The sequence below is a fragment of the Pseudopipra pipra genome, chromosome W (assembly GCF_036250125.1).
Source record: "Pseudopipra pipra isolate bDixPip1 chromosome W, bDixPip1.hap1, whole genome shotgun sequence".
Lineage (NCBI taxonomy): Eukaryota > Metazoa > Chordata > Aves > Passeriformes > Pipridae > Pseudopipra > Pseudopipra pipra.
In genome coordinates, this window is record NC_087580.1 from 41,656,770 (window position 1) to 41,683,577 (window position 26,808).

A 26,808-nucleotide genomic window follows, 5' to 3' on the forward strand; every position below is an offset into this window, starting at 1 on the left:
CGCCTCATCCAGTCCCACTGCCTGGCCTCAATGGCACCTGCCCCAGGGACTGGAGATGCCTTGAGCAGCCCCAGGTCCCCAGGTCCCACAGTCTGGCCTGGAGGATGCACAGGGGAGAGGTGGAGAGCTGCCAGAGTGAGCAACTTGCCCAGCTTCCCCTGAGAAATGCTTCCCTTCCCAGCACACTGTGCCAGCCTCAAAGGCTGAGGGGGCCCAGCGCACCCAGCTTGGGGGGCCACAGGCTGCTTACTTCAGCAGAGACAACTCTCTCCTCAAGAAACTCCAGGCTGGGGGTATCGGCCAGGCGCTGAACAGGCGCGGCGTCAGTGCTCGCCACGCCCTCCATCGTTGTGGCGTCGGCCTCCTCTGTGAGACCAGGCAGCACAGAGTCACAGTTTGACTCATCATCGGTGGATGTAGTGTCCCAGTGGGTTGTGTGATCACTGGTTGCGGTGTCACACTTTGCTGGGGCAGCAGTCGACGCGGTGCTGACATCAGGCTTTGTCAGCTGGGTCGGGATGGTGTCAGGCTGGGCCTGGACATCAGCTGGTGTGATCCTGGCCTTTCTACGCCGACTGCCCATGAATTTCATAAAAGTCTGCAGGAGAAAGAAGGGCAGGGAAGAGAGGGATTTCCCCTGGAGGGCCGCGACAGCGGTGCTGGGTTGAGCAGTGAGAGCAGGCCCAGCCCAGGTGGGGATGGCTGCAGGTACCTGTGCTGCCCTGCGGAAGCGGCCACGGGCACGGAGCTGCTCTTCTGTCCGCTCCTGGCCTGCATCTGGCAAAGAGCGAGCGTGCTCAGAGCTGAGGGTGTGCAGGAGAGGCCGGAGAACACATCCCAGGCCTGGGCTCCAGAAGCAGGTAGGGCCAGCCCCGGGATGCCCAGTGGATGGAGCACGGTTGCCAGGAGTTCAGCCCCTCTGCCCCCCTCCCTTTCCCTGGGCATGTCCAGATCAGATGGGACAGGATGAGGCCAAGGGGGCTGCAGCCACCAGCCCTGTGGCCCAGCTCCAGCACTCACCCTCCTGCGGGGGCTGCACCTGCTGCACCTCTTCAGGCTGCTCTGCTGGAGCAGCCCCAGGGCTTTCCTCCTCCTTCTTCCTCCGGAACAGCCTGAGCAGGCTGAAGCGTCTCCCTGCCATGCCACAGTCTGGTGTCCAGGGCACCTGCAAGAGAGAAAGAGAACCTCGGAGAAACTCCGGGCCCTAAGTCCTGCAGAATGGCCTTGAGGCCACCTGCCGCAGGGATTGGAGACACCTCCGAGAAGCTCCGGGTCTCCAAGTCCTGCAAAAGGGTCTCAAGGGCACCTGCCACAGGGATTAGAGACACCTCGGAGAAACTCCGGGTCTCCAAATCCTGTGGAAATGCCTCGAGGTCACCTGAAAGCGAGAAAATACTCCAAAATGCTCCGGGTCAGCAAGGCACGAGTTGGCTGCGCGGGGGCTCCGCACAGCACCGCTCTGTCCCGTCCTGTCCCGTCGCCTGCTCCGAGGAGCACTGTTGACACTGTGGCCGTGTCACCAGCAGCACCTCTGTCACCGCGGGTCATAAAGGGCCCTTGGACACCCTGCACCCTTCCATCCCACCGGCCGTGCCCAGTGTGTCACAAAGGGCCCTGGGACACAGTGCCACGTGGCCTGGGGCCTCCCCCAGCCCCGCCAACCTGCCCCACCTTGGAGGGAATCCACTCTCTGAAGTATCTAATCTGGCTGGACCTGAACTGTAGGAACGGCTCAAGAAATGAGCAAACACTCCCCTCCTGTGCCTGCTCACGGCAGCACAAGGAGCCCCCTCGGCCGCCGACTCAGTCGCAGCAGGAAGGGCACGGGGCCTTCCACACAAGCTGGCATGGCCTCCTTGGGAGAAGTGCTGGCTGGTGGCCATCCTAAACAGGGGGGCTGACACCGAGAAGGAAGGTGTGGGCAAGGGCACCAATGCTGCTGGCAGCCCTTTGGCCAGGGCTGCACCCAAATCAGCAGTTTTGGCAAGTCCTGGCCCAAGGAGACCTGCCACTGCCCCGAGTCCTGGCAAGGGTGCTGCCCGTCTCCTGCTCCAAAGAGCTGTGCCCCTGTGTATTAGTTCATTTGAATACATGCCCGGAATAAAGACAAGTACAACAGACATTCCAACACTACAAAAAATCTTTTATTGCAGTAAGAATAAAAAACTAGCAAAGAGAATCAAAAGCTAAAAAAGAATACAAATAAACTGCTTTATCAGTTGGCATTCACAGAATACTATGATAGTCAGTCATATAGTCATGGCGAGGCTTTGCGAACAAAGATTTAGGAAGGCACTATCCACGTTTGTTACAGACACGCTGGTGACTTATGAGGCCAATACGAGATAGACATGTCCGGTTGCAAAGGGCACAGCAGAAAGACTCCTTAGGTGGTGTATTCAGCAGGATACAATTCTTTCTGCGTTGTCTTTTCTCCTCAAGAGTGATCCTGTGTGCATTCTCAAAGGAAACGGCACCTCACCAAGGCTTTCAATACTGCGAGCAGAAAAGGTCTGTGGAAGATTTTGGAACGTTTAGGTTGTCCCCCTAAATTTCTTAAAATGATCATCTCACTCCATGAGGATCAGCATGGCCAAGTCAGATATGGCAATGCACTTTCTGAATGCTATGAACAGCTTTTATTATAGTATTAACTAGTAAAAAGGGAATTAAAGGAAAATTTAAAGGATATTAAAACAATACTACGAGTGGCTTTTAATACAATATTAACGACTAAAAAGGGAATTAAAAGGATATCAAAAAAGGATATAGAACAGTGGCTTTCTCAATTGCTTCCTCTCAATAAACTGTGCTTACCCACACAGACAGGCCAGGGCTGTCAGGATCTGCAGCAGCTGGTCGGTGCCCGTGCTTAGCGGGCGTCCCTGTGGAGCAACACAGTCTCCATGGCAGGATGAGGATCGCTCACCCCAGCAGTCCTGACACCCCATTTTATCAGCTCTACATTACACCACGTAGGGCCAGTACGCAGTATAAGGTGATGCCTGAGTGGCAGCCAAACCCTGCCTGTTCATCACCTGATAGCAACAGTCTGTGCCTGCCCTGCTGTAGGGCAAGGGGCCAGCGACCCCTGCCCACAGAATCTTCCTCCCATCATCATCTTTTCACCCCTATGTATGACCTCTACCACTGTGTTTCAAGGGTAGATGTATCTATCTTGCAATATGTAGCACAACCAAGGAAGAACTCAGCTCTGATAATAGGGGATATCAAGCTGACTTGATAAAAAGCACAATGGACCTTACAATTCGCTTGAGCCATGAAGTTACATTGTACCATACTCTGGCTGGTTTCACATCCTAATACGATTTCTTTCTCACACCTCTATGCTCCATTGATCATCTAATCCAAAAGTACCCCCCTTACAGACATGAAACAGTTTAAAGTCCTGTAGATGTAGAGATGAAAAAGTCATATCTAAAATGTAGTGCCAGCTTGTTCCTAAGCATTTCCAAAATTCCTTCCCGTCAGGTGCCAGGATAGGTGGGCAGGAGGTGACTTGCTGTATTCAGACCATTCTTGTACGTGTGACTGCTGTTCTTTCACCCCTTTCCCCCTAATTCTGGGTTGGTTTATAGAGCTGTTTTTGAAAGAAACACTTTTTTCAATCTCACACGTGAATAGTTTCAAAGAAATACAAGACACGAAAATCTAGTAAAACCAATATTTAACAAAATAGTGAAATCACACTCCTTTATGTAGTCTGAGCACTCTGCTACTGACAGTTTGTGTAGTTCTCCATATACTGGAAATGTAACTAAGGATCAAGAAATTTTCTGTGTATTCTTTATTTCAAATTTTTTTTCTGTCGTCAAATTGGCTGCAGGATTTGGTCCTGTCTTTGTGGAGGATGAATGCCACTGTCTTTTTATGTTTGATATTTTATTGCTTAGGGGGACTGCCAGTGGGAGGGGGTGGTGGGAAGGAGCCTCCACTCAGGGGCTGGAGCTTCAGCTTCTAAAGAAGGCTGTACTTAATCAAAGAGCTGCAACTCAGGATTTCTCCAGTGTTCCAGAACTTTTCATTTAGCCAGCTGAGAGTGCCCAGGGCACAGCCAGGTTAATGTTTAACTCTTCCAACACTGCGCTCATCCCAAGGATATCCTGTCATCCTGAGAAGAACGAAGGGAGATGCTGTGCCTGTTCCCTAGGGCTGGGCAGGAAGCAAAATCTTCAAAGCTGTGGCCCTTCTGAAGGAGTTGATCTTGTGTTATTCCTCAGTAGTCAGCACTGAAAATTCTGTATCTGAGACACTGAATGAAAAGGAGAGTTGCTGAGAGGCTTGTTTGGGGGAGAGTATTTTTTTGGTTTGTTTTTGTGGGGGTCTTTTAGTGCCAAATGAAGGTTGGATCATGAAAATCAGTCTTGTTACAGACAAAAGCTGTAAAGGCATTTAAACGCTTTCAGATGCTGTAACCATTTTCCTTTCTTTCACTTTCTCACCCCTTGCAAATCAGAGACAGTTCCTAGAGGACAGGAGAATAAAATAAACAAAACAAGAAAATATTTTTCTACTCTTGAGGCCTGTGTCAGGTCTGTTTTGAATGCATTTGAACCCTACTGCTTCCATGCTCTTTTTAAAGTAGCACCAGATAAATACCTGTGAACTACTGAGATGAGAGTGATCATTCTTCCTTCACAAAATGTTTCTCTTTTTTTTCCCTATTCTGTGTCCCTTTTGTGTTCCGTGCTACGGAGTGACTGTATTTTTGTTCTAAGCTAATTCACTGCTGCTGTTTTGGGTACAACTAATGTCAAGCAGCAAACCTGTAACATGCCAGAAACAGGCTACAGTGGGTTGAAGACACAGCTTATGTTTGACTGTGTGTAAATACAGAGAGTTAGTTGGGTTTATCTGATAGCCTGGCAGAAGGAGAGAGGAGCAGGACAAACTGTTTTCAGTAACTGTGCTGTTCAGGCACCTGATAAGACTGAGAGTGCTTTGGAACTACTGATGTGCTTTGAATAAGAAAAGAATAATCAGGTCCATTGGCACTAGCTTATCAGGAAGGAAGTAAAATGCCAGCACTTTTACATGAGCAAAAGGAAATGTTTTAGACACTTTGGGCCATTTTCCCATTGAAATTAAATAGCAGGGTGCTTTTGAGTGTGCTGTAAGGAGTGGAAGGATTTATTACCTTGACAGAATGACAGGTGAATGTGTTCAGAGAGGAGTCCTCAGCAACAGTAACTGCTCTTTGGATCAGTGGCCACATCTATTCCTGCTTTTGGTAGAGATTCAGGAATTCTCTCCTTTCTTTCTCCCTGAAGTGCAGTGGCTCACTTACAATGTGCAGTTTTTCAGAGTGTCACACACTTGTGCATTTTGTAATATCCTGGCAGCATGTTTGATATTGGGCGTGTAACAGGCTGTTCATAAAATAATGCTGGATCATTGACTGGTGTGTCCTCTGCCTTCAGTCCCTGGGTATTTTCATGTTCCAAAAAGAATATATCTCAGCCTGTGCTGGGAAGGGAAGGTGTGATTCACCATTAACTTACCCCAGCAGGCATGAATCATGCTCAGATGCACTATTATCTTCTCAAAGTTGACTGATTTTTATTTCTGTACCTTTTCAAAATTGATTTCTAGGTTCTTTCACATGCTTACAATTAATTTGGAGATATTCAAATTCGATGAATTGTAGTGCAAGAACACATTTGATTGATTTTGGATTCTAATTGATTCCTGTCAATGAGATCCCTGTGACACTCTGAAATCAATGATATGTGATTCAACCAAGGCACCACTGTTCTGTACATTAGGTAGCAGTTGGGAATTTAGGAACTAAATGTTCAGAAGCTATAAATGGAGAAAATGTTTAGATTTCAATAGCCCTTTGTTTGGCATTTATTCACCAAAATATGTTTCTTGGGAAAGTTAGTTTTCCAAAGGGCAGGCTTTCAGTAAAAGAAAGGTCATTGATTTAAGGTCTATTAAATTTTAGCTAAAAACAACAGGCTCCATTTGGGTGTAAAATAATTTAAGTATTTCCTGCAGGCAACTTTAATGCTTTAGAGCTGTTGCTCAAAAGTTTCATTCTTCTCTGAAGATGTCAACTGTAAATATAAAAATGCCTCACTGAAAATGTAATGGTTCAAAGATTCTAACTGAAATAAAAATTCCTGCCTAGGGAAAGCACTATAATCAAAAGAAAGTGCTCTTAACTTGTTTTTTCCTGTGGAGGCTGCATTTGAAAAGAGTGCTTCAAGGCAGCAGGGTTGGAAGGAAATGCCAGTTTTTATTTATTTATTTATCTACTCTCCCCCACAGATGATGACAGTCCAGCTTTGGAATCAGCAATGCACTTCAGCCACTAATACAAGGCAATATGTGAGCTGCTGCTGCTGCTTCCAAAATGCAGTATCCTGGTATTTCAGTCAACTTTATAATCTGGCAAAAACCCACTTGGCAATATTAAAATCTAGCTTCTGAAGCACTTTTATTTCTGAAAGCTTTTGATGTCTTTTTATATCTCTTTAGCATATATTAATTTTCTTGGGAGCAATGGCCAGGATGTACACTTGATGGATGACTGGGGTGGGGAGTCTCCCCCCACCCCCACTTTTTTTTCCTCCCCTTTAATTTTAAAAAGAGGTGTGATAATTGTGCATTAGGTAAGGCTGGAACATGAATCCTGCAGATGCAGCTGTTTGACAACATTAAGGTGGGGGGTTTGTACCATTGTTAGGTAAGTTAGCAGAGATTTTCCAAGCTGAGAAGGACAGCCTGCTGCCAAGCTCTGGCATCTCTCTTAAGAAATCTTTTGCTTCAAGGATGCCCTGAGGAAAATGATGACTGGATGCTTTTCTGAAGGCACAAAGGGCCTGTTTTCTCTTCCATAGCATTCAGAATGGGACTCATTGTTCCAGCCTGCCTGCTCAGGTTTTTGTGGTGCTGGGTTAGGGTTTTCATGTGGTTTTTCTCCTGGGATAAAGTTGTGTCCAGTGAATATTGATTATTCATCCCATGTCTGGGTCACTGTCTACATCTTGAATTTGACCCAGAGTCTGTGTAAATGAGGAATGCATTGAAACAAAGTCAAGGATCCTTCAGTGACTTGTTTTTGTGAGTTCAATCTTCTGAGACCTCTGATGAGTCTGGCAGGGCAGTGCCTGTGTGCAGAGGGGCAGGGAAAGAGAGTCCCAGCACAGCAGCAGTGCCAGGGAGCAACAGCATTTGGCCTGTTGAGAGCTGCTCTTTTTCTCCTGCCCCCCTCCCCTTCTGGGCCTCGGCTGAGGCCTCAGTGCTCTGGGCCTTGGTCCCTGGGCTGGGCTGGGTCAGTCCTGTGGCCATGGCACTGCTGGCATGAGCTGGGCTCCATTGCACTCTTTCCACCACACAAGGGGCTCCATTTGCTCCGGGCACAGCCTGAAGCCTCAGCTCTTCTTCTCCAGGGCTCTCAAGAAGCCCAAGGAGCAGACTCTCCAGAGGGTCCTTGCCTTGCTGGTTTCTCCCCGGAGTCCGTGTGCTGCCCTCAGGGTGCCACTGTGGGGGCTGTGGGGCTGAGGCTGCTCCAGCTGGTGCTGGTAGTGGCCAGTGCCCCTGGAGATGGCAAATGGGGCCTGAGGAGCCCGGGGCCGATTCTCTGCTGCTGTGCTGGGGAGCGGGGCTGGCCCTGGGGCTGCAGGAGCTGCCTGAGCTGATGATGTGCTGAGCATTGCAGACCCAGAGGGCCTGTCCCTGAGCTCCATGGCCTCCATGTCCTGCTGCAGGGCCAGACCTGAGTGTGCTGCTCTGCTGGGCTGGGGCAGGGGCAGGGAGATGGGGGGACCAGGGAGGGGTTGGACTGGGCAGTGCCAGGGAGGGGAAAACCCCAATGTGGAGCTGAAGTGTGGGAGTGGGCAGGGTGGGGGCTCTGCCGCCGCTGGGGCACCTCTGGAGTCAGCGTTTCCTTTGGCAGCACACCTTATCTAAGACCAAATAGTTCTCCAGAGTTGGCTTTCCCCCCCTCTTTCCCAAGGTTTTCTTTTTTGTTTTTTGTTCCCCTGAGGGGAAAAGGGGGAGTTACCAGAGATCAAGTCCTAAATCTCCCTGTGAACTGGTAAAGGAGAGTTCTGCAACCCCAGGGGATGAAGCAGGAACAGGGAAAGGACTCTGGTGAGTGACTTGTCTGACCCACAGTGAACTCCCCTTGTGCCTCCCCAGTTCAGGGAGGGCTGTACCAGAGCCAGGGGTGGACTTTCCAGGACAGTGTCCTGAAGAACTCTCCAGCCCACAGGCTGCATGAAGTGGAGCCCTGCCCTGCTCTTTGTGCCATTGGAAACAGCCCATGGTCCTGCCCAGCCTTGTTCTTGCCTACTGAGCCTTCCAGGACTATGGCAGAGGGTAGAAAGGAGAGATCCCCATCCTGCTGGGTCTGCTCCCCACCCTGACCAGCATGGCCAGTGCAGGCTCAGCCCAGGGTGCCACAGCCCCTGCCTGTGCAGAGCAGCACCTCCAGCTCAGGGCCCTGCAGGGATCCCAGGCTGGGATCTGCAACTGGCCAAGGCAGCCTGGACACACTGACCTGGGCAAAGGGATGTCCCTGGAGAAGAGCAAGGCAGCATTTCTGGGCCTGCAGAGAGGAATCCCTGACACAGACAAACCTCTTTCTGCAGCCCCCCCTGGGGACAGGCTGCTCTGTCCCTGGGCCAGGACTCTGGGCTGGGCTGGGCAGAGGGGCTGGCACTGAGGGGCACAGTCAGGCTGTGCTGGGCATCTCCTGGAGGTGACACCAGGGCTCCTGCAGTTTCCCTGACCTCCATTTCCTCCTGCCACGCTGAGTGTCCAGCCCCTGAGCTGATGGGGATGCTGAGACTCCTCTCTGTGCCCCAGGAGCTGCTGTGCCCTTCAGAGGGGCTGGGGCTGTGGGGGGAGTGCCCAGAGCTCTGCAGCACCCTGGGCTGGGCACTGCTGTGGGGCCAGACCAGACTGGGCTGCTCCACCAGTTGTCCTCTATAATGAAATCACTTCTAATTTTCTCCTGAAGAACCATGAGAATATGTGTTGTGTCCTTAGCGCTAAACTGAAACTATGGGATATTGAAAAGGTTTTGGTGTCAGGGATACTGAGAAGGCTGGGCAGTGTCACTGGGAGACCTCTCCCAAACACTTGGAAAGGCCAGAGCCAGCCCAGAGCTTTCTGGGGCCTTTGCAAAGGCAGACATGGAAGCAGTCTGCAAACAGGGCAGCAAGGAGGGTTGGGAGACTTCCAGACTGCTCAGGCTCAGGAGGGAAGGGGATATGGCAAGTCCTCCTGCAGCCATTCCCAGGCATGGGAAGGACAAGGCAGGGATTGCAGAACCCTTGTGGGACGAAAAAGAAGGGGATGTTGTGTGCCCAGACTTCAGCAAGGCCCTGGACATGGTCTCCTGTGATCTCCTTAGAGCCAGACTGGTGACAGCTGGACTGGACAAGTGAGACATGTGGTGGGTGGGAAATTGAATGACTGATGAGGGTCAAAAGTCATGGTACAAAGTCCTCTTGGCAGCAACTCCCAGGTGACATCCATCAGGGACCAGCCCTTGACCATTCCTATGGAACATCTTTATTATGTCTCTGGATGATGGGATGAAATGCACTTTCCACTCCTTTGTGGATGATGCCAAGTTGCAGCGAGTCTGTGAGAAACCTCGTCTAGGTAATGGTGACTTGGACAAAAAATGTGGTCAAGATGACTGAGGTGGATAAACTTGTCTTGCCATCAGGTTCCCAGCAAGGCCCAAGACAAAACTCATGGGTCAGAGGAAAGGAAATCAAAAGGAGGGAAAAAGACCAAACACAACCAAACCAAACCCAAAAAAACACAGAATGACAGAATATGTGGAGGTGGAAGGGACCCACAAGGATCATCCAGTCCAACCCAACTCTTCCATTGCCATCTGCCCCCACCCCAGCAGGCTCTGGAGCAAAGCATGGCTGAGGTCCAGTCACAGCTCTGCTCTGACAGAAAGAACCTGCAGTTAGGGACAGGAAGAGGACAAAGTCTTGTTTAACCAGCCTGAGGAATAATGGGATCAATGACCTCCTGTATTCCTGGGCACTTGAATGACCCTGTGGATCAGGTTTGGTAGCAGGGAGGGGGCTGCAGGTTTCCCTTAGGGAAGAGGAGCTCAGGAGTTGACTTGTGTCAGAGAGAGCCAGTTTCAGGTGGCTCCAAAATGGACCAGCCAGTGCCCAAACCTGAGCCAAAAAGCAATTCCAGAGGCACCTCTGTGATAACCCTTTGGAAAAAGGATAAAATCCAGGGTGCTGTAACCCAGAGAGGAGTGAGAGAAATGTGGGAGAAACAACCCTGCGGGTGCCAAGGGGAGTGGAGAAGGAGGAAGAGGGAGAGAGAGCCTTGGTAGGCACCTGGCAGCCAAAAGCCAACCCTAAGCCCTGAGAGCCGCAGCTGAGCCCAGCACAAAAGCTCCTTTAGGTCTGGAGGTTCTTTGCAGCTGCATTTTAGCAGAGCTGCCAGCTGGGCCATCAGAGGGGATGCTCAGCTGGGTCTGAAACCTTTGGGATCCTTGTCAGCCTTGGTTCTGTAGGATAAGAAAGAACCATAGAATCCTAAATATTTCGAACAGGGAAACATTCAACTAGAGCAGGTTGCTCAGAGCCCTTTCTAACCTGGCCTTGAATGTTTCCAAGGGTGGGGCTTCTATGACCTCTCTGGGTGACCCGTGTCAGTGTTTCATCACCTTCAGTGTAAAAAATTTCTTCCTCATATCTAGTTCAAATCTCCTCTTTTTTAGTTGAAAACCATTACCACTTGTCTTATTACAAGTAAGCCTGTCCCCATCCTTCTTATAAGTATGATCTCAGGAGTTCCTGACAAGCCTTGGCCAAACCAGCTGAAGAGCCCCTGGACTGGACCAGTGGTGTGGGGAAGTGTCCCTGGACTGGACCAGGTGCTCCTGGATGATACAGGTGGGAACAATCCAGAGTGGAAAAGTTGGGGAACACAGGATAATCAGTCATCCCATGAAAGCCTTGGAATATTCCCTGCTTGAATCGCGACCCAAATGGAACAGTTTGGATACAATTCCCAAATAGTTTGGAAACTCCAGTCATTCCTGACACCAGGATGGAAATTCAGCAGATAACTGAAGCCAGTCACCTTGTGAGCCCATAACCAGCAGTGCTGAGGGAGGCCCTGGCAGCTCCCCAGCACCTCCCTCTCAGTGGGACACCTCTGGCAGCCTCTCCCAGCTTGGGAACCCTCCAGTTTGCAACACTCCAAAGACCCTCCCTGATGCCCAGGACAATTCTGATCCCCCTCCACAAACACTCCTCCAGCTGTGACTCTGGTCTGTTGGCAAACACAAAGGCATTTGTGGTAGTGTTTTCCTGACAACAAGGAGAATTTGGGAGAGGGACCTTTCCACACCCAGCTATTGATGTGTCCACACATCTCTGCCTGGCTGTGGGTGTGAATTGGCTGTGGTGTGAATGTTGTTATTGTGAATCTATAATTCAGTCACTCTTAAAATTGTAGCAAATGCTATTGAATCACCTGATAGCTGTTCAACTGGTCAATGATTAAATGCTACTAATGTCTTTTACCCCCTTGTCTTTGGATCCAAATCCTTTGCGTCCTGACCCTCTTGCTTCCCAAGGCTCTGTGTAAATCATTCCCTTTCATCAAAAAATATATATTTTTCATGACTTCTACTTTAAAATCTTCCTCCTTAGCTAAACTACAAAACAACTCCAATTAATTGTTGACGTCTTGAAGACTTGAAGACAATTAAAGAAGGGAAAATAATTTGTTTTTCAGTGTTTTAATGGGTCCCACAGTGTGTTTGGAGTTGCATCAGCTGTCAGTCCAAGATGGGCCATGTCAGAACTGGGGAGGCTGGGGGGTGAGGAGCAAGGTTGATCATCCAGGGTCAGTGTGGATCTCCTGAGGAGACACTCAGCATCAAGATTGTAATAAATTATAGTAGGTGGTTGTTTATCAAACAGGATTTACTTGCTTAACCGCTACGCTGAAGCTGAAGCTGAAACAAAGGCAAGTGCAAAAACCACAAAGAGCTGTGCTAATGCTTAGGCAAGACTTATCTTAAAGGTCGCTAAATTTTCCAAGAAATATAAGGACAGCCCATATAAGGAAGATGAATGCTACATGAGCCAAAGGACAGACACCGGAGGAAGACGTCTTACTTCAGCCTCAACGACCACCGGGAGGCAGAAAAGACCCCCTAGCAACAACCTAGACATGCGCAGAGTACTATGACCACATCAAAGAAAGCGGAACTAAAAGTATATAAAAAGGGACTGTTTCAACACGACACTGCGGCAGTTGGCGGAGCGGAGACTCCCCTGTTGCCCAGCGCTGCGCTTTGCTCATATTCTCTTGCTACAATTAATAAATTCTAATTGATATATTGATCCGTTGTGGTCCAATTTATGACAGATTTGGTGCCGCGACTCGGATTAGGAACGGTGGGCTACGGCTCTTCGGGGAGGCGCCCCGCGCTTGTCCGCGGCCCTGTATGAGACCGGTAGCCCACTGCAACCTAACCAACGAACCTAAAATCGGAATATTGAGCAAAGGAAGAACCGGTTAAATCCCATAATATTCTGTGCATGGAAGTCCGGACGAAGACGCGGGACGCGTAAGTATACTGCGATTTTGTTCGCAGGGAGTGCCGTTCGGGCGGGATTGGGATTCCTGGAATATAACGAATGAGAGGCTCGACATACTGAGCCAAGCGAGAGCGGACCCTTTAGTACTGCGGTTCCCAACTTCCGCGAGGAATTGGGCCAGGAATAAGGGGAGCAAGTGTGTGTGTGCTTGTGGATATTCCAGAAGATGGGTGCGAAGGGTAGCAAGCCTTCGACTCCCATGGGATGGGTACCCTTAATACCTAAGAATACCCCTCTAAGATATATCTTAGACAATTGGAAACACTTCCCAGGGACAACAGGGAAAGATAAACAGAAGATGATAAACTATTGTACTAAGATATGGGGAGGGAAGAAAATATTACCAAATGTTGTCTGGCCAGTATATGGGTCAGAGGAGGACTGGGTAAGGCAACAATTGAATCTCTGGGTCAATAGTAAAAAGCCTTATAACCCAGAGGAGAGTCAATATGCGGAAATATGGTTAGAAAAGCCACAGGCTGTATCTCTACTTTATCCATTAAATGAGGCTAAAGACAACCAGAAAAAGAGAAAGGAAGAATTAGACGAAAATCTCCTAATTCCCCCTCCATACGTCCCACCACCTCCTCCTGTCCCAGCACCTCCTCAAGCAGCAGCTCCTCAAGCACCTACCCCTCCTCCTGTCCCAGCAGCTCCTCAAGCACCTATTAGTCCTCTAGATGTAGAACCAGACTCTCCTCCTAGGCAAATGACTCTTAGAAGTCAGAGGAAGATGATCCAAATGTATCCTTTAAGAGAAGTACCCATAGGGGGAGAGAGAATAGGATATGTCTCGGTGCCCCTAAATTCAGCAGACTTGCGAGACTTTAAAAGAAATGAAATGGGGAGTTTAATTGAAGACCCCATTGGAGTAGCTGAAAGATTGGACCAATTCCTAGGACCTAATCTTTATACCTGGGATGAAATGCAATCAATCTTAGGCCAATTATTTACTGCCGAAGAACGAAACATGATTAGGCAGGCTGGGATGAGAATCTGGGATGCTCAGCATGCCAATGGACCGCAGGCAGATACAAAGTGGCCACTGCAGAGACCTGACCCTTATTGGAATAATCAAAACGAACAGCACAGAACCCATATGCAAGATCTGAGAACAATAGTGATCCAGGGTATCAGGGAAGCTGTGCCTCGTGGTCAAAATATTAACAAGGCATTTAATGAGATGCAAAAGAAGGATGAGAGTCCTAGTGAATGGCTGGAAAGATTACGAAAAGCTCTTCAGTTGTATTCAGGTATCAATCCTGAAGATCCAGTAGGACAAGTATTGGTTAAAACACAATTTGTAGCAAAATCATGGGAAGATATTAGAAAGAAAATTGAGAAATTGGAAAATTGGCAAGACAGGGGACTAGATGAGTTATTAAGAGAGGCTCAGAAAGTATATGTAAGAAGAGAGGAAGAGAGTGGCAAGCGACAAGTGCGAATGATGGTAGCAGCAGTTAGGGAAAATCGTAGAGATATGGTCAAAAAACCTAGGATTCCGGGAATAAATAGAAAGGAGGGAATGACCAGGCGAGAACAAAGAAGTTGTTATTACTGTGGAAGGAAAGGCCATATCAAGGAAAATTGTAGGTTGAGAATTCGGGATAAGGAAGTTTTAAAAGCGGAATAGGACAGTCAGGGGCTCTATATTTTAGGGGACCGTAGTCATCCTGAGCCCTTGATAAAATTAAAATTAGGTCCCCACAAACAGGAGTTCACCTTTTTAGTAGACACAGGAGCTGAAAAATCAACAATTAGACAAATACCCGATGGATATAAAATATCCTCTGAAAAAGTACAAGTGATTGGAGCAAAAGGGGAACCATTTAAAGTAAGCAAAATTAAGAATGTAATATTTGAAACCGAAAATAAATTTGGCATAGGTGAACTCCTTCTCGTCCCTGAAGCTGAATATAATTTGTTGGGACGGGACTTAATTGTAGAGTTACAATTGGAAATAAAAGTTCAGGATCAAGAACTAAAAGTTTCAACTTACCCCTTGACCATCGAAGATGAGAAACAAATAGACCCAAATGTTTGGTATTCTCCAGAGACTATAAGTAAACTTGATATTTCTCCGATTGAAGTCAGGATTGTAGATCCCCAAATACCAGTAAGGATAAAACAATACCCTATATCTTTGGAAGGGAGAAAAGGGTTAAAGACAGAGATAGATAGACTGTTGACACAAGGGATATTAGAACCCTGTATGTCACCCTTTAATACCCCTATTCTACCGGTTAAAAAACCAAATGGGAAATATAGGTTAGTACATGATTTAAGAGAAATAAACAAAAGAACCATTACCCGATTCCCAGTAGTAGCCAATCCCTATACTTTATTAAGCAAATTAGGGCCACATAATTCTTGGTATAGTGTAATAGATTTAAAGGATGCCTTCTGGGCATGTCCCCTGGCAGAACAAAGTAGAAACTATTTTGCTTTCGAGTGGGAAGACCCTGAAACTCACAGGAAGCAACAATTAAGGTGGACTGTGCTGCCACAGGGGTTCACAGAATCTCCCAATTTGTTCGGACAGGCATTAGAAGAATTATTAAAAGAATTTCAAGTACAACAGGGAAATATTTTGTTACAATATGTAGACGACTTGCTTATTGTAGGGGAAAGTGAAGAAAAAGTAAGAACAGAAACCATAAGTCTTTTAAATTTTCTTGCAAAAAAAGGCTTGAAAGTCTCACAAGACAAATTGCAGTTTGTAGAGAAGAGAGTAAAATACCTGGGACATTATTTGTTTAATGGGAAGAAAATATTAGACCCAGAGCGAATTAAAGCTATTGCAAACTTGCAAATTCCAGAAACAAAAAGACAAATTAGACAAGTATTAGGATTATTCGGATATTGTAGACAATGGATGGAAAACTATAGTTATAAAGTAAAGTTTCTGTATGAACAATTAACAAAGGAAGGGCTCCCTAAGTGGACCCCCAAGGAACAGGAACAGTTTGAAGCCTTAAAACTTGAATTAAGTCAGGCTCCTGTTCTGAGTCTACCAGATTTAAAGAGACCCTTCCATTTATTTGTAAATATACATGAAGGAACTGCTTTTGGAGTGCTTACTCAAGAATGGGCAGGGCAAAGAAAGCCAGTAGCATACCTTTCTAAACTACTGGATCCTATTAGTAAAGGTTGGCCCAGTTGTTTACAAATACTTGTAGCCGCTGCATTATTATTAGAAGAAACAAATCGTATTACCTTCGGCGGACAAGTAGTTTTATATGCACCTCACAATATTAGAGGAGTTCTACAACAGAAGGCAGAGAAATGGTTGACTGATAGTAGACTTCTGAAATATGAAGGTATTTTAATTGAGTCCCCTAAATTAATATTGAAATCCACTGCAGCAGTCAACCCAGCCGAGTTCTTATATTCAAAGGAGCCTTCGCCTCTTATACATGATTGTTTTCAAACCATTGAACAACAAACACGAGTACGCTCAGATTTGGAGGAAGAAGAATTAGATGCAGGAGAAAAATTATTTATAGATGGGTCATCTAGAATAGTGGATGGGAAGAGAGTTTCAGGATATGCAATAATCCAGTTAATACATGGAGAACCTAAAACTCTAGAATCAGGACCCCTGAGTGCCAGTTGGTCAGCACAAGCATGTGAATTATATGCACTCTTAAGGGCCCTAAGACATTTATCTGGGAAGGTTGGAACAATATATACTGACTCCCGGTACGCATATGGGGTAGTTCATACTTTTGGGAAAATATGGGAAGAAAGAGGACTTATTAATTCTCAAGGCAAGAAGCTAATACATCCAGAGCTTATAAGACAAATTTTAGAGGCAATAAAAAGACCAAATCGAATTGCAGTTGTACATGTAAAAGGGCATCAAAAAGGAATGGGCTATCAGATTAGAGGGAATAATGCAGCTGATGTAGAAGCAAAACGGGTAGCTGGGAATAAAGCTCTTATATTATCCACATGGGTTATGGGGGAGACCTCATATCGGTTCGGACTACAGGAAAAGGAGAAGTTAAAAGAAATTGGAGCTATAGAAAAAGATGACAAATATTTCTTACCCGATGGTAGAGAAGTGATACCGAAAGCAATTGCGATTGAAGTTTTATCTAAAATACACGCAAAAACTCATTGGGGAACCCAAGCACTAGTGGATCATTTTGAGCAATTATATTCTTGTATAGGGGTATATAATATTGCAAAAGCAATCACTGCCACTTGTGATATATGTCAAAAAGTGAACCGTACTAGAACAAGAGGAAAACCTTTTGGAGGACGTTCACCTGCATACAAACCATTTTCAAATATTCAGGTTGACTTCACAGATTTGCCTAAAGTGGGAAGATATAGACATCTATTGGTAATAATTGATCATTTAACACATTATGTAGAGGCATTCCCAACCTCAAGGGCTACAGCAAACCAAGTTACAAAAGTATTACTAGAGCATATAATACCATGATATGGTGTAACTGAAATTATCGATTCAGATAGGGGACCACATTTTGTGTCAAAAGTCATTAAAGAATTGACAGAAACTTTGGGTATAAAGTGGGAATACCACACACCCTGGCACCCCCAAAGCTCGGGGAAGGTAGAAAGAATGAATGGGGAATTAAAAACAATACTTACAAAATTAATTATTGAAACAAAAATGTCTTGGGTGAAATGTTTACCTATGGCCTTATTAATCATTTGGACGAGACCTCGGGCAGACTTGGGCATATCAGCCTTTGAGATGATGTATGGAATGCCCTATAGGATAGAGGAACCCCAAAATCATGTGTTAATACGTGATAATACTATTAATGAATATATCTCCCAACTTTCTAAACATCGCAATATGCTATGGAAAAAAGGACTTATTGTACAACGACCACCTTTGGATTTAAAAATCCATAATGTCGAACCAGGAGACTGGGTAATGGTAAAAACCTGGAGAGAAGAGACATTAAAGCCTAAGTGGGAAGGACCTTATCTTGTCTTGCTTACTACAAAGACAGCAGTTCGAACTGCAGAACGCGGATGGACACATGCTAGTCGTATTAAAGGACCAGTGAATCCCTCGCATTGGAGAATAGTCAGCTCTCCTGGGGACACCAAATTGGTCTTGAGAAGATAAGTGATGATAGAGACATTGAACAATTTTTTTATTGCATTACCTTTTGGAGTTAAATGCTTATTGGCATTCATTGTGGCGTTTAGTATATCTGTACTTATATATTATCTGTGGAAAATTGCGAAGTGGGGCAAAGGAATTTGCTAAAATATGCTAAAGGGTAACATAACATTTAGAAGGCAAGTAGATCCAGAATATCTTTATAATCAAGATATAAGAATAAGGTGTAATACTCCAGGTTGTGATTGCTATCCATTTGTTTGTTTTAAGTGTAAAAAGTGCCAAGAGAAATGGTGGAAGCACTGTAGATTCGGATATCCTCCTAGGGGGGTTTGTGATCAGTGCTATATATCAGAACGAAATTTTACTCTTTGGGCACTAAATCGATTGGAAGAAAGAGGAGTCCCGAGGGACTCTCCTAGGTGGTGGGTGCATTTCCTATTTGGATTTAACCCTCAAAATTACTGTTTTCACCCAAACGAACCAGCTCCTTTTGTAGTGGAAATTATCAAAGTCCAGTGCCGACGGGATATCCGTGCCTTGCAGTGTGACGGGCGTATAGTAAAGAACGCCTCGTGGTCCGCTTACACGGCACGACTTGCCAAAAGAGAGCGTATTCCCTCTTGGGACCCCTGCTGCCGAGAAGATGGAACACCCTGTGGCTTGAAGCAATCGCGTCGACAGGCGAGGCAGAGGAGGAAATCCCGGAAAGAGGAAAAACTTGAGCTGTGGGACACGCAAGCTGCAATGGCCGAACTCCCCCAGGGCTGGTGAAGGTAAAGGAGCTGGTAACATCCAAATTCATAACAAAGTCATAATCAATCAAGATCGAAGTTTTTCTCTAGGCACTATTTACATAATTGCAGTCCCCATTGTACTATTGACAATACCTACACACGCGGGAAACCCCCATGAACCTATGATGTGGAAAATTATTAATTTGCAGGATTCAAAGGTAATACAAAATCGTACTACGTCAGGGGCGAATTGGAATTTTACAGTACATCTGTATTCCTTAATCTCTTTTGAAGCTGGAGGCTGTTATGGAAAAACCTGCTCACACGTAGCCAGGAAACAGGCCCAATGTAAAGCTTTTTATATCTGTCCAGCCTCAAATCCTGGTAAGAATTATTGTAATTATCCGGGAGAATACTATTGTGGATACTGGGGTTGTGAAACAATTGCCTCTGACTGGAAAACATCAGGAGATAAATACATACATGTAGTTTGGGGACCTCCTGGATGTAAAAAACCAAAACACGACTATTCCGGGGGCGTGCAAGGATCTTGTAGTAGCCCCGTCTGTGAAAGACTTGAGATAACAATTAAACAGCCAGAGAGTGATGAATGGCTGATTGGGAAAATGTGGGGTATTAGGTTCTGGGAACCCGGGTCTGATAGGGGGAGCTTTTTCCAAATCATTAAAGAAAGAATCCCTCATGATCCTCTCCCAGTAGGACCAAATCCAATTTTAAATCCTCGGGTGCCCCAAAAGGTGAATCCAAGTTTGGCCCCCGAGAAACACAACCCTTCTATTGCTGCTCAACTTGATGCTGCTAAATCTTCTCCCAATGCTATTAAGCCTTTTACTGAAACCCCTATATCCGAGCTGTCAAAACCTAGAGACCCTTTATGGGATCTAATGCAAACTTCTTACCAGGCTCTTAATAAAAGTAAACCGAACCTTACAATAGATTGCTGGTTATGTTACAACGTCAGACCACCCTATTTCGAAGCAATAGGAAAACCTAATAAAGTCCGATGGTCAAATGGGTCGAATCCCCTAGAATGCAAGTGGGAGGAACAAAGAAATCACAGTCAGGGGATAACAATCCAAATGGTGACAGGCAAAGGTAGATGTATTGGGACTGTTCCTGCTAGGTACCAACCCCTATGCAATGAGACTATCTCTAGATGGGCCATAGGGGAACATAGAAAGAAACGTGACAAATGGATAATACCTTCAGGAGGAGCAAAATGGGTATGTTCAGACATAGGACTAACTCCATGTCTATCTCTTAATGTCTTTAATGAAAGTATGTTTTGTATCCAAGTAATTATCGTACCTAGGATCATGTACCACACTTCAGAGGAAGTATTTCGACATTTTGAAGGAGGACTCCCCCGGCAGGTTAGAGAACCAATCACCGCGGTAACTATAGCAGGATTGTTGATTGCAGGTGCGGGAGTAGGAACTGGGGTAGCCTCTTTGATAAAGGGGAAAGAAATACAAGACTTACAGGTAGCTGTTGACGAAGATTTAACAAGAATAGAGCAATCCATACAAAACTTAGCTACATCTGTCAAGTCATTGTCAGAAGTGGTTTTACAGAATAGAAGGGGACTAGATCTGTTATTTCTAAAAGAAGGGGGATTATGTGTAGCCCTTAAAGAGGAATGCTGCTCCTATGCTGACCATACAGGAATGGTACAGGATGCTATGGCAGAATTAAGGAAGCGGTTAGAACAGAGAAAGAGAGACAGGGAAACCAATCGATCTTGGTATGAGAACTGGTTTAATGTCTCACCATGGTTAACCACTCTACTTTCAACCCTAGCAGGACCAATAATCATGATCATACTGGGACTAATGTTTGGACCATGCATTTTAAAATATATTTTACGCTTTATTAAAGAACACTTTGAAGTTGCAAAACTATTAATGCTTACTTCGGGATATAGTGTTATAGCCATAGATGAGCCTGATAATGAGTGTGACAATAATCATGTTAAAAGAAATAATGCTTGCTCTTGGAGGGAACAAGAAAGCAATGTTTGATAAACAAATAATCATAAAGATAAATAGGGGGGGATTGTAATAAATTATAGTAGGTGGTTGTTTATCAAACAGGATGTACTTGCTTAACCGCTACGCTGAAGCTGAAGCTGAAACAAAGGCAAGTGCAAAAACCACAAAGAGCTGTGCTAATGCTTAGGCAAGACTTATCTTAAAGGTCGCTAAATTTTCCAAGAAATATAAGGACAGCCCATATAAGGAAGATGAATGCTACATGAGCCAAAGGACAGACACCGGAGGAAGACGTCTTACTTCAGCCTCAACGACCACCGGGAGGCAGAAAAGACCCCCTAGCAACAACCTAGACATGCGCAGAGTACTATGACCACATCAAAGAAAGCGGAACTAAAAGTATATAAAAAGGGACTGTTTCAACACGACACTGCGGCAGTTGGCGGAGCGGAGACTCCCCTGTCGCCCAGCGCTGCGCTTTGCTCATATTCTCTTGCTACAATTAATAAATTCTAATTGATACATTGATCCGTTGTGGTCCAATTTATGACAAAAATCACTTGGAGAACACCTCTGTCACCTCTTGTCTGAACTACAAAATAGCCATAATTGAATTAAAAAAAAAAGTACAAACTTTGAAGACTTGTTTTGAAACTGCCTTGAAGACAATTAAAGGAAGGCAAAGAGATCCTGAGGGATTTCTGGATTTTAATGAGCCCCATGGTGTGTTTGCAGCCCAGCCCATGATCCTGAGGTACTGAGAGAAGATTGAAGAAGCTCCTCAAGAGTCAGAAGCCAAACTGCAAGTGCCTTGAAGCATTGCTGGGCCCCACTGAGGGCAGGCCCTGACAAAGCCTCCCCAGGGACTCCTTGGAGCAGCTCCTTGGAGGCCAGGAGTGCAGGCAGACAAAGGCTCTGGGCAGGCCCCTGCAATGCTGAGCAAAGCCTGCCTTGGTTTTGTGGAGCACAAAGGCCAAGGCCTGAGCCCCAGGCCATGGCCCAGCAGATCCTGTCCCTCCCGGCTGGCTCAGGGCTGTTTGGGGGGCGCTGGGATGGGAGGGGGAGGAACAACAAAGGCCCAAAACTGGGCAACCCCTGCCAGGCTCCTGAGGGAGGGGCGAGGCAGAAACCAAGTGCAGAACCTGCCAGGAAAGTTGCTTGTGGTGGCCTGAGTGGCAGAGGTAGCTGCCAGAGGCAAGGGGACAAAGGCCTGGGTGCCTTTGGGCCTTGCAGCCCTGCCAGAGCCCTTGGCCATCTCTCCTGCAGGCTGTCCTGCCCTGGCCCTGCTGCTGCTCTGGCCTTGCAGGCTGCACACACCCCTCCTGCTTTCCCACCCCCCTCCCAGCAGCATTTCTAGACCCTCCCTGATGTCTCTGCACCAGCTCTGGCTGTTCCCTGGAACGCAAAGCCATGGGCTGATCCTGACTCCCTCTGGGTGACATCTTGCACCACAAGGGTCCCCGTTGAGTGACATTTCTTTTTCCTCACCTTCAGTCTGAACCTTCCAAGCTACTCTTTGTGGAGATTTCATTCTATTTCCAATATGGACAAGAGCTCCATCCTGACAGATCTCCTCTAGACCCTCTCCAGCTCTTCCTCATTCCTCCAGAATGGGGAACCTCACAGACAGACAGACCAGTCCTGATGTGGTGAGCCCAGGGCTGAGTCCAGGGGTTGACAACTCCCTTGTCTGGGTGCCCACACTCCCCCTAAGGCAGCCCCATATGCAGTTGGCCTTAAATCAAGGGGCCATTCTGATTCTTTGTAACATCACGGAATCAAGTGGCACCGTGACACTGCAGGGCCTCATGGAACCAAAGGAATGCAGGGACACTGTGGAATCTCATGGAACCAAGAGACCACTGTGACATGCGGGGTCTCTTTGGAACAAAAGGAACCTTGAAATATCTCAGAACCCTGTGGAACCAAGTGGCCATTGTGCCTCCCCAGAACTCCATGGAATCAAGCAGAGCCGCTGCCTCCCCCCCGCCACCGCACGGACCGGAGTCGCTGGCTCTGCCCCGCTTGGACACCTCTGGAGTCAGTGTGTTCTTGGGCGGCACAACTGATCTCAGACCAGAGAGTTTCCCACATTTTGCTTCGCCCCCTCTCTCCTCTGGTTTTCTTTTCTGTTCTTGGTTCATTTAGGGAGAAAAGGGGGAAGGGAGGCACGTGTTGATCCCTGGTTTTATCTGTTTACAAAAGGGAGTTGGGGCAGGAGGGAGAGAGGAGGCAATTTCTCTCTCTGTTGTAGCTTTGAACTGTTCTGTTGGTATTGCTGGTTTTGCTGTTATATTTCTTGTCAGTGAACTGTTATTTTTTTTCACTTATACCTCCTTGTATTTTGTTTCCCTGTAGTGGTGGGGAATGAAAATAGAATGAATTCATTTTATTGGAGTTCCCGCCCCAATATGTGTCTTTAAACCCGGACAGGTTGCTCAAGGGCTGCCTGAAATTTGGCATCATTCACAAAGGATTCGAAAACACATTTTGTCCCATTGTACAGAGAGATAATAAAGATGTTCTCCAGTGGTGTTCAAGGGCTGATCACTGAGGGATTTCATCCAGAAGTTGCTGCCAAGAGAACTTTGTGCCATGGATTTTATTGAACACTCTTCATTCAGCCAACTTCCCACCCACCACATCTTCCACTTCTTCAGTCCAGCTCTCACCAGTCTGGCCATAAGGAGACCACAGGAGACCATGTCAAGGGCCTTGAAAAAGTCTGGGCACACAACATCCCCTTCTATTCCCTCCACAGGGGTTCTGCAATCCCTGCCTTGTCCTTCCAATACCTGGGAATGGCTGCAGGAGGATTTGCCATATCCCCTTCCCTCCTGAGCAGCCTGGAACTCTGCCAACCCTCCTTGCTGCCCTGTTTGAAAACTGGTTCCATGTCTGCCTTTGCCAAGGCCCCAGGAAGCTCTGGGATGGCTCTGGCCTTTCCAAGGGTTTGGGAGAGGTCTCCCAGTGACACTGCCCAGCCTTCTCAATAGCCCTGACATCAAAACTTTTGCAATATCTCACACTTCCAGAGGAGTGCCCAGGACACAACACAAGTTGTCCTGGTGGTTCTGGAGAATGAGAAGGGATTTCTTCCTCAAGGTCAACCCTTCCAATTGGATTTGAGTGCAGGCGAAAGGTTTTCTCAGCATTTTGCCCAGTGCCTCCCTGCCCTGAAGGTTTCTGGCCCTCAGGCTGGAGCTGAGGGGGTTGGGCAGGTGCCTGAGGAGGGGGTAGAACAAGGGCTGTGTCCAGTTGTGCCAGGAGGGCTGTGCTGGGCAAGGATGAGGAGGCTGCAGAAAACAGTGGCACTGGGGAGGTGAGAGGAGCAGCTGGAGAGACCTTGTGCCTGCCCACGCTGGGCAGGAGCTGCCCCAGGATGGCAGCTCTGAAGCACTCCCAGGATGTCCCTGTGAACAGGAGGGGAAGACTGGATCTAAAAATGAAACCTGGAAAGCAGAGAGCAGGAGTGTCATGGTGACACTGCAGGAGAGTTGCAGCCCTGGAGCAAGGTCACAGAAGAAGTGACCCAGTACATGCAGTGGCCTCAGAAGATCCCACAGCATCCTGGAGATGCTGTAAGGGAGCCCAGCTCTGCTTCACAAGTTCTCAGGGCCTGTCCCTGCCTGTGCTCCAAAGGCTTCCAGCCCACAGGACTGTGCTCAGAGAGCACTCAGGCCTTACAGCGAGAAAGGGGCTCAGGAGGACAGTGTGGAGTGGCAAGAGAGCAGCTCTGCAAAGACCAAGCCCTGCTGCTCCCTGGCAGTGCTGCTGGGCTGGGATTATTGTCCCCTTCCCGTTTGCAAAGACACCCTGTCCTGCAGTGTGCTGTCCTTTAGGAACATCTAAGAAGAAGGGTCTTGGACAAAGAAGGTAGTGCAGGGTCCTTTATTTTGTTTAGATACTCAGAGAGCACAACTGATCATTTATACAGTCTCTGTGTCAAAATCAAAAAGTGGACATAAAATTAGAAATGGAGTGCCTAAGAATATTTAATTGCACAGGAAATTATTGCAAGAAGAACTGGATGACCTTCACGAAAAACCACAGCAGGAAGGCTGGGCCATTAAGGAGTCCCATTCTGAATGCTACGTACCGGAAACCAGGCACTTTATTGCACCCGAAAAGCATACAGTCATCATTTTTCTCAGGGCATCCTTGAGCTCCTGGTTCCTCAGGCTGTAGATGAAGGGGTTCAGTGCTGGAGGAACCACCGAGTACAGAACTGATAGTGCCAGATCCAGGGATGGGGATGAGGACGAGGGGGGCTTCAGGTAGGCGAACATAGCAGTGCTGAGGAACAGGGAGACCACGGCCAGGTGAGGGAGGCACGTGGAAAAGGCTTTGTGCCGTCCCTGCTGAGAGGGGATCCTCAGCACAGCCCTGAAGATCTGCACATAGGAGAAAACAATGAAAATGAAACAACAGAACACTAAATAGGCACTAACCACAATGAGCCCAAGTTCCCTGAGGTAGCCTGAGTGTGAGCAGGAGAGCTTGAGGATGTGTGGGATTTCACAGAAGAACTGGTCCAGGGCATTGCCCTGGCACAGGGGCAGGGAAAATGTACTGACTGTGTGCAGCAGAGAATTGAGAAAGCCAGTGGCCCAGGCAGCTGCTGCCATGTGGGCACAAGCTCTGCTGCCCAGGAGGGTCCCGTAGTGCAGGGGTTTGCAGATGGCAACGTAGCGGTCGTAGCACATGATGGTGAGGAGGAAATACTCTGTTGAAATGAAAAAGGCAAAGAAAAAGAGCTGTGCAGCACATCCCATGTAGGAGATGGTTGTGGTGCCCCAGAGAGAGTTGTGCATGGCTTTGGGGACAGTGGTGCAGATGCAGCCCAGGTCTGTGAGGGAGAGGTTGAGCAGGAAGAAGCCCATGGGGGTGTGCAGGTGGTGTTCACAGGCTACGGCGCCGAGGATGAGGCCGTTGGCCAGGAGGGCAGCCAGGGAGATGGCCAGGAAGAGCCAGAAGTGCAGGAGTTGGAGCTCCCGCCTGTCTGCGAATGCCAGGAGGAGGAAGTGGGTGGGGGAGCTGCTGTTGGACATTTCCTGCTCCTTAGGACAGGGTCTGTTCAGAAAAGGAAAGCACAGGGAACAATTAAGACAGCCCCCTCTTGGCAAAGCCAGTGCAGTTTTCAGGGAAGTCCCCTCCAAGTCAAGGCATTTCTTTTCTCTGGTTTGTGCTCTCTGAGGGTGCTGTGAGGAGCAGGAGCTCTGGCCATGTGCTGCCAAGGACTCAGCCATCCAAGTCACTGTCCTTGCCCACAGCCCTTCTGCCCCAGCCCTGGGAGCAGCTCCCCAGGCCAGCTGAGAGCTGCCCCTGGCAGGCAGCAGAGTCCCTGCCCAGCACAGCACCCTGGGCTGCAGGACCCTGCTCTGCCCCACAGCCCTGGGCACCCCTGCCTGCACCCCCGGCTTCACAGTTCTTCCAAAGTGCCCCAAAACAGCCCCCTGCTCACCCATCCCATCAGCTGGGGTTGGGCCAGCTTTAGGAGATGCCTCCAGGAGCTGCCTCTGTACTGCCCTGCAGCCACAGACTCACCATGTGCAGCCCTGCCAAGATTCCTCCTGCAGGGAGTTCTCAGCCCTCCTGCCAGTGCTGAGCCCCTTGAAGCTCTGTCTGTGCCCTGCTGGTGTCCCTGAGCTGCCCTGGCAGTGCCCTCAGCCCTGCTGGGCTGTGCAGAGGAGCTGCTCACCAGCAGAGCTGTCTCTTTGAAGCTCTTCTTGCTTGCCAGGAGCTCCCTGTGTGCCAGGAGCCCAGCCCAGCTCAGCAGCACAGCAACAGCCCCAGGCATTTCATGACCCTCTGGGGGATTGATGTTGTTTACATGAGACTCCCGAGACTCAGTCCCTGAGAGTAAATTCAAACAACTTCTCAAGAAGTCAAAGTGAGATTGAAACACTAAAGTTTCTTGTAGTGCTAATGAGTCTCACTGAGGGACACAACTGAGAACTTGTCCCCAGGTTCCAGTTAGAGCAGAAAACTGCAGACAGTGATGACAAGGATGGACAAGCAAGGGAAAGGTGGCTCTGATGCTTTTTCCTTAATCTAAAGGGCCAAGCCCTGAGCTTCCTTTATAGGCAGATTGTCTCCCTGCCTCATTCCTCAGGGCTCTTCCTGGGGCACTGGGATGTGGGATGTGCAATGCCAAGGGCAGGACCATGGGGTGGCACCTGCCAGGTTGCTGAGCAGGGACAAGGAGGCCATGAGGCCCCAGGGCTGCAAGGGCCACTCCCCTCCTCCTGGCATCAGGGGCACAGACAGCAGCCATGGCCAAAGGCCTGCAGAAGGTGGCTCTGTCAGGG

General features: G+C 47.8%; 2 protein-coding genes and 1 pseudogene across 2 annotated transcripts in view; 1 reads left to right on the plus strand and 2 right to left on the minus strand.

The window, feature by feature from the left end:
- The window catches only part of LOC135405044 (zinc finger protein 883-like), a 282,116-nt pseudogene that overhangs the window by 153,670 nt on the left and 101,638 nt on the right, over positions 1-26,808 (plus strand).
- The window catches only part of LOC135404719 (zinc finger protein 271-like), a 129,678-nt gene that overhangs the window by 85,221 nt on the left and 17,649 nt on the right, over positions 1-26,808 (minus strand). The gene's annotated exons all lie outside the window — the stretch shown is intronic.
- LOC135404723 (olfactory receptor 14J1-like) lies at positions 5-25,278 on the minus strand (the record flags this gene model as incomplete). Its single annotated transcript, XM_064639464.1, has 3 exons — positions 5-97; positions 251-598; positions 24,634-25,278. Coding segments are annotated over 3 exons (1,086 nt in total), but the record flags the coding sequence as incomplete, so codon positions are not given.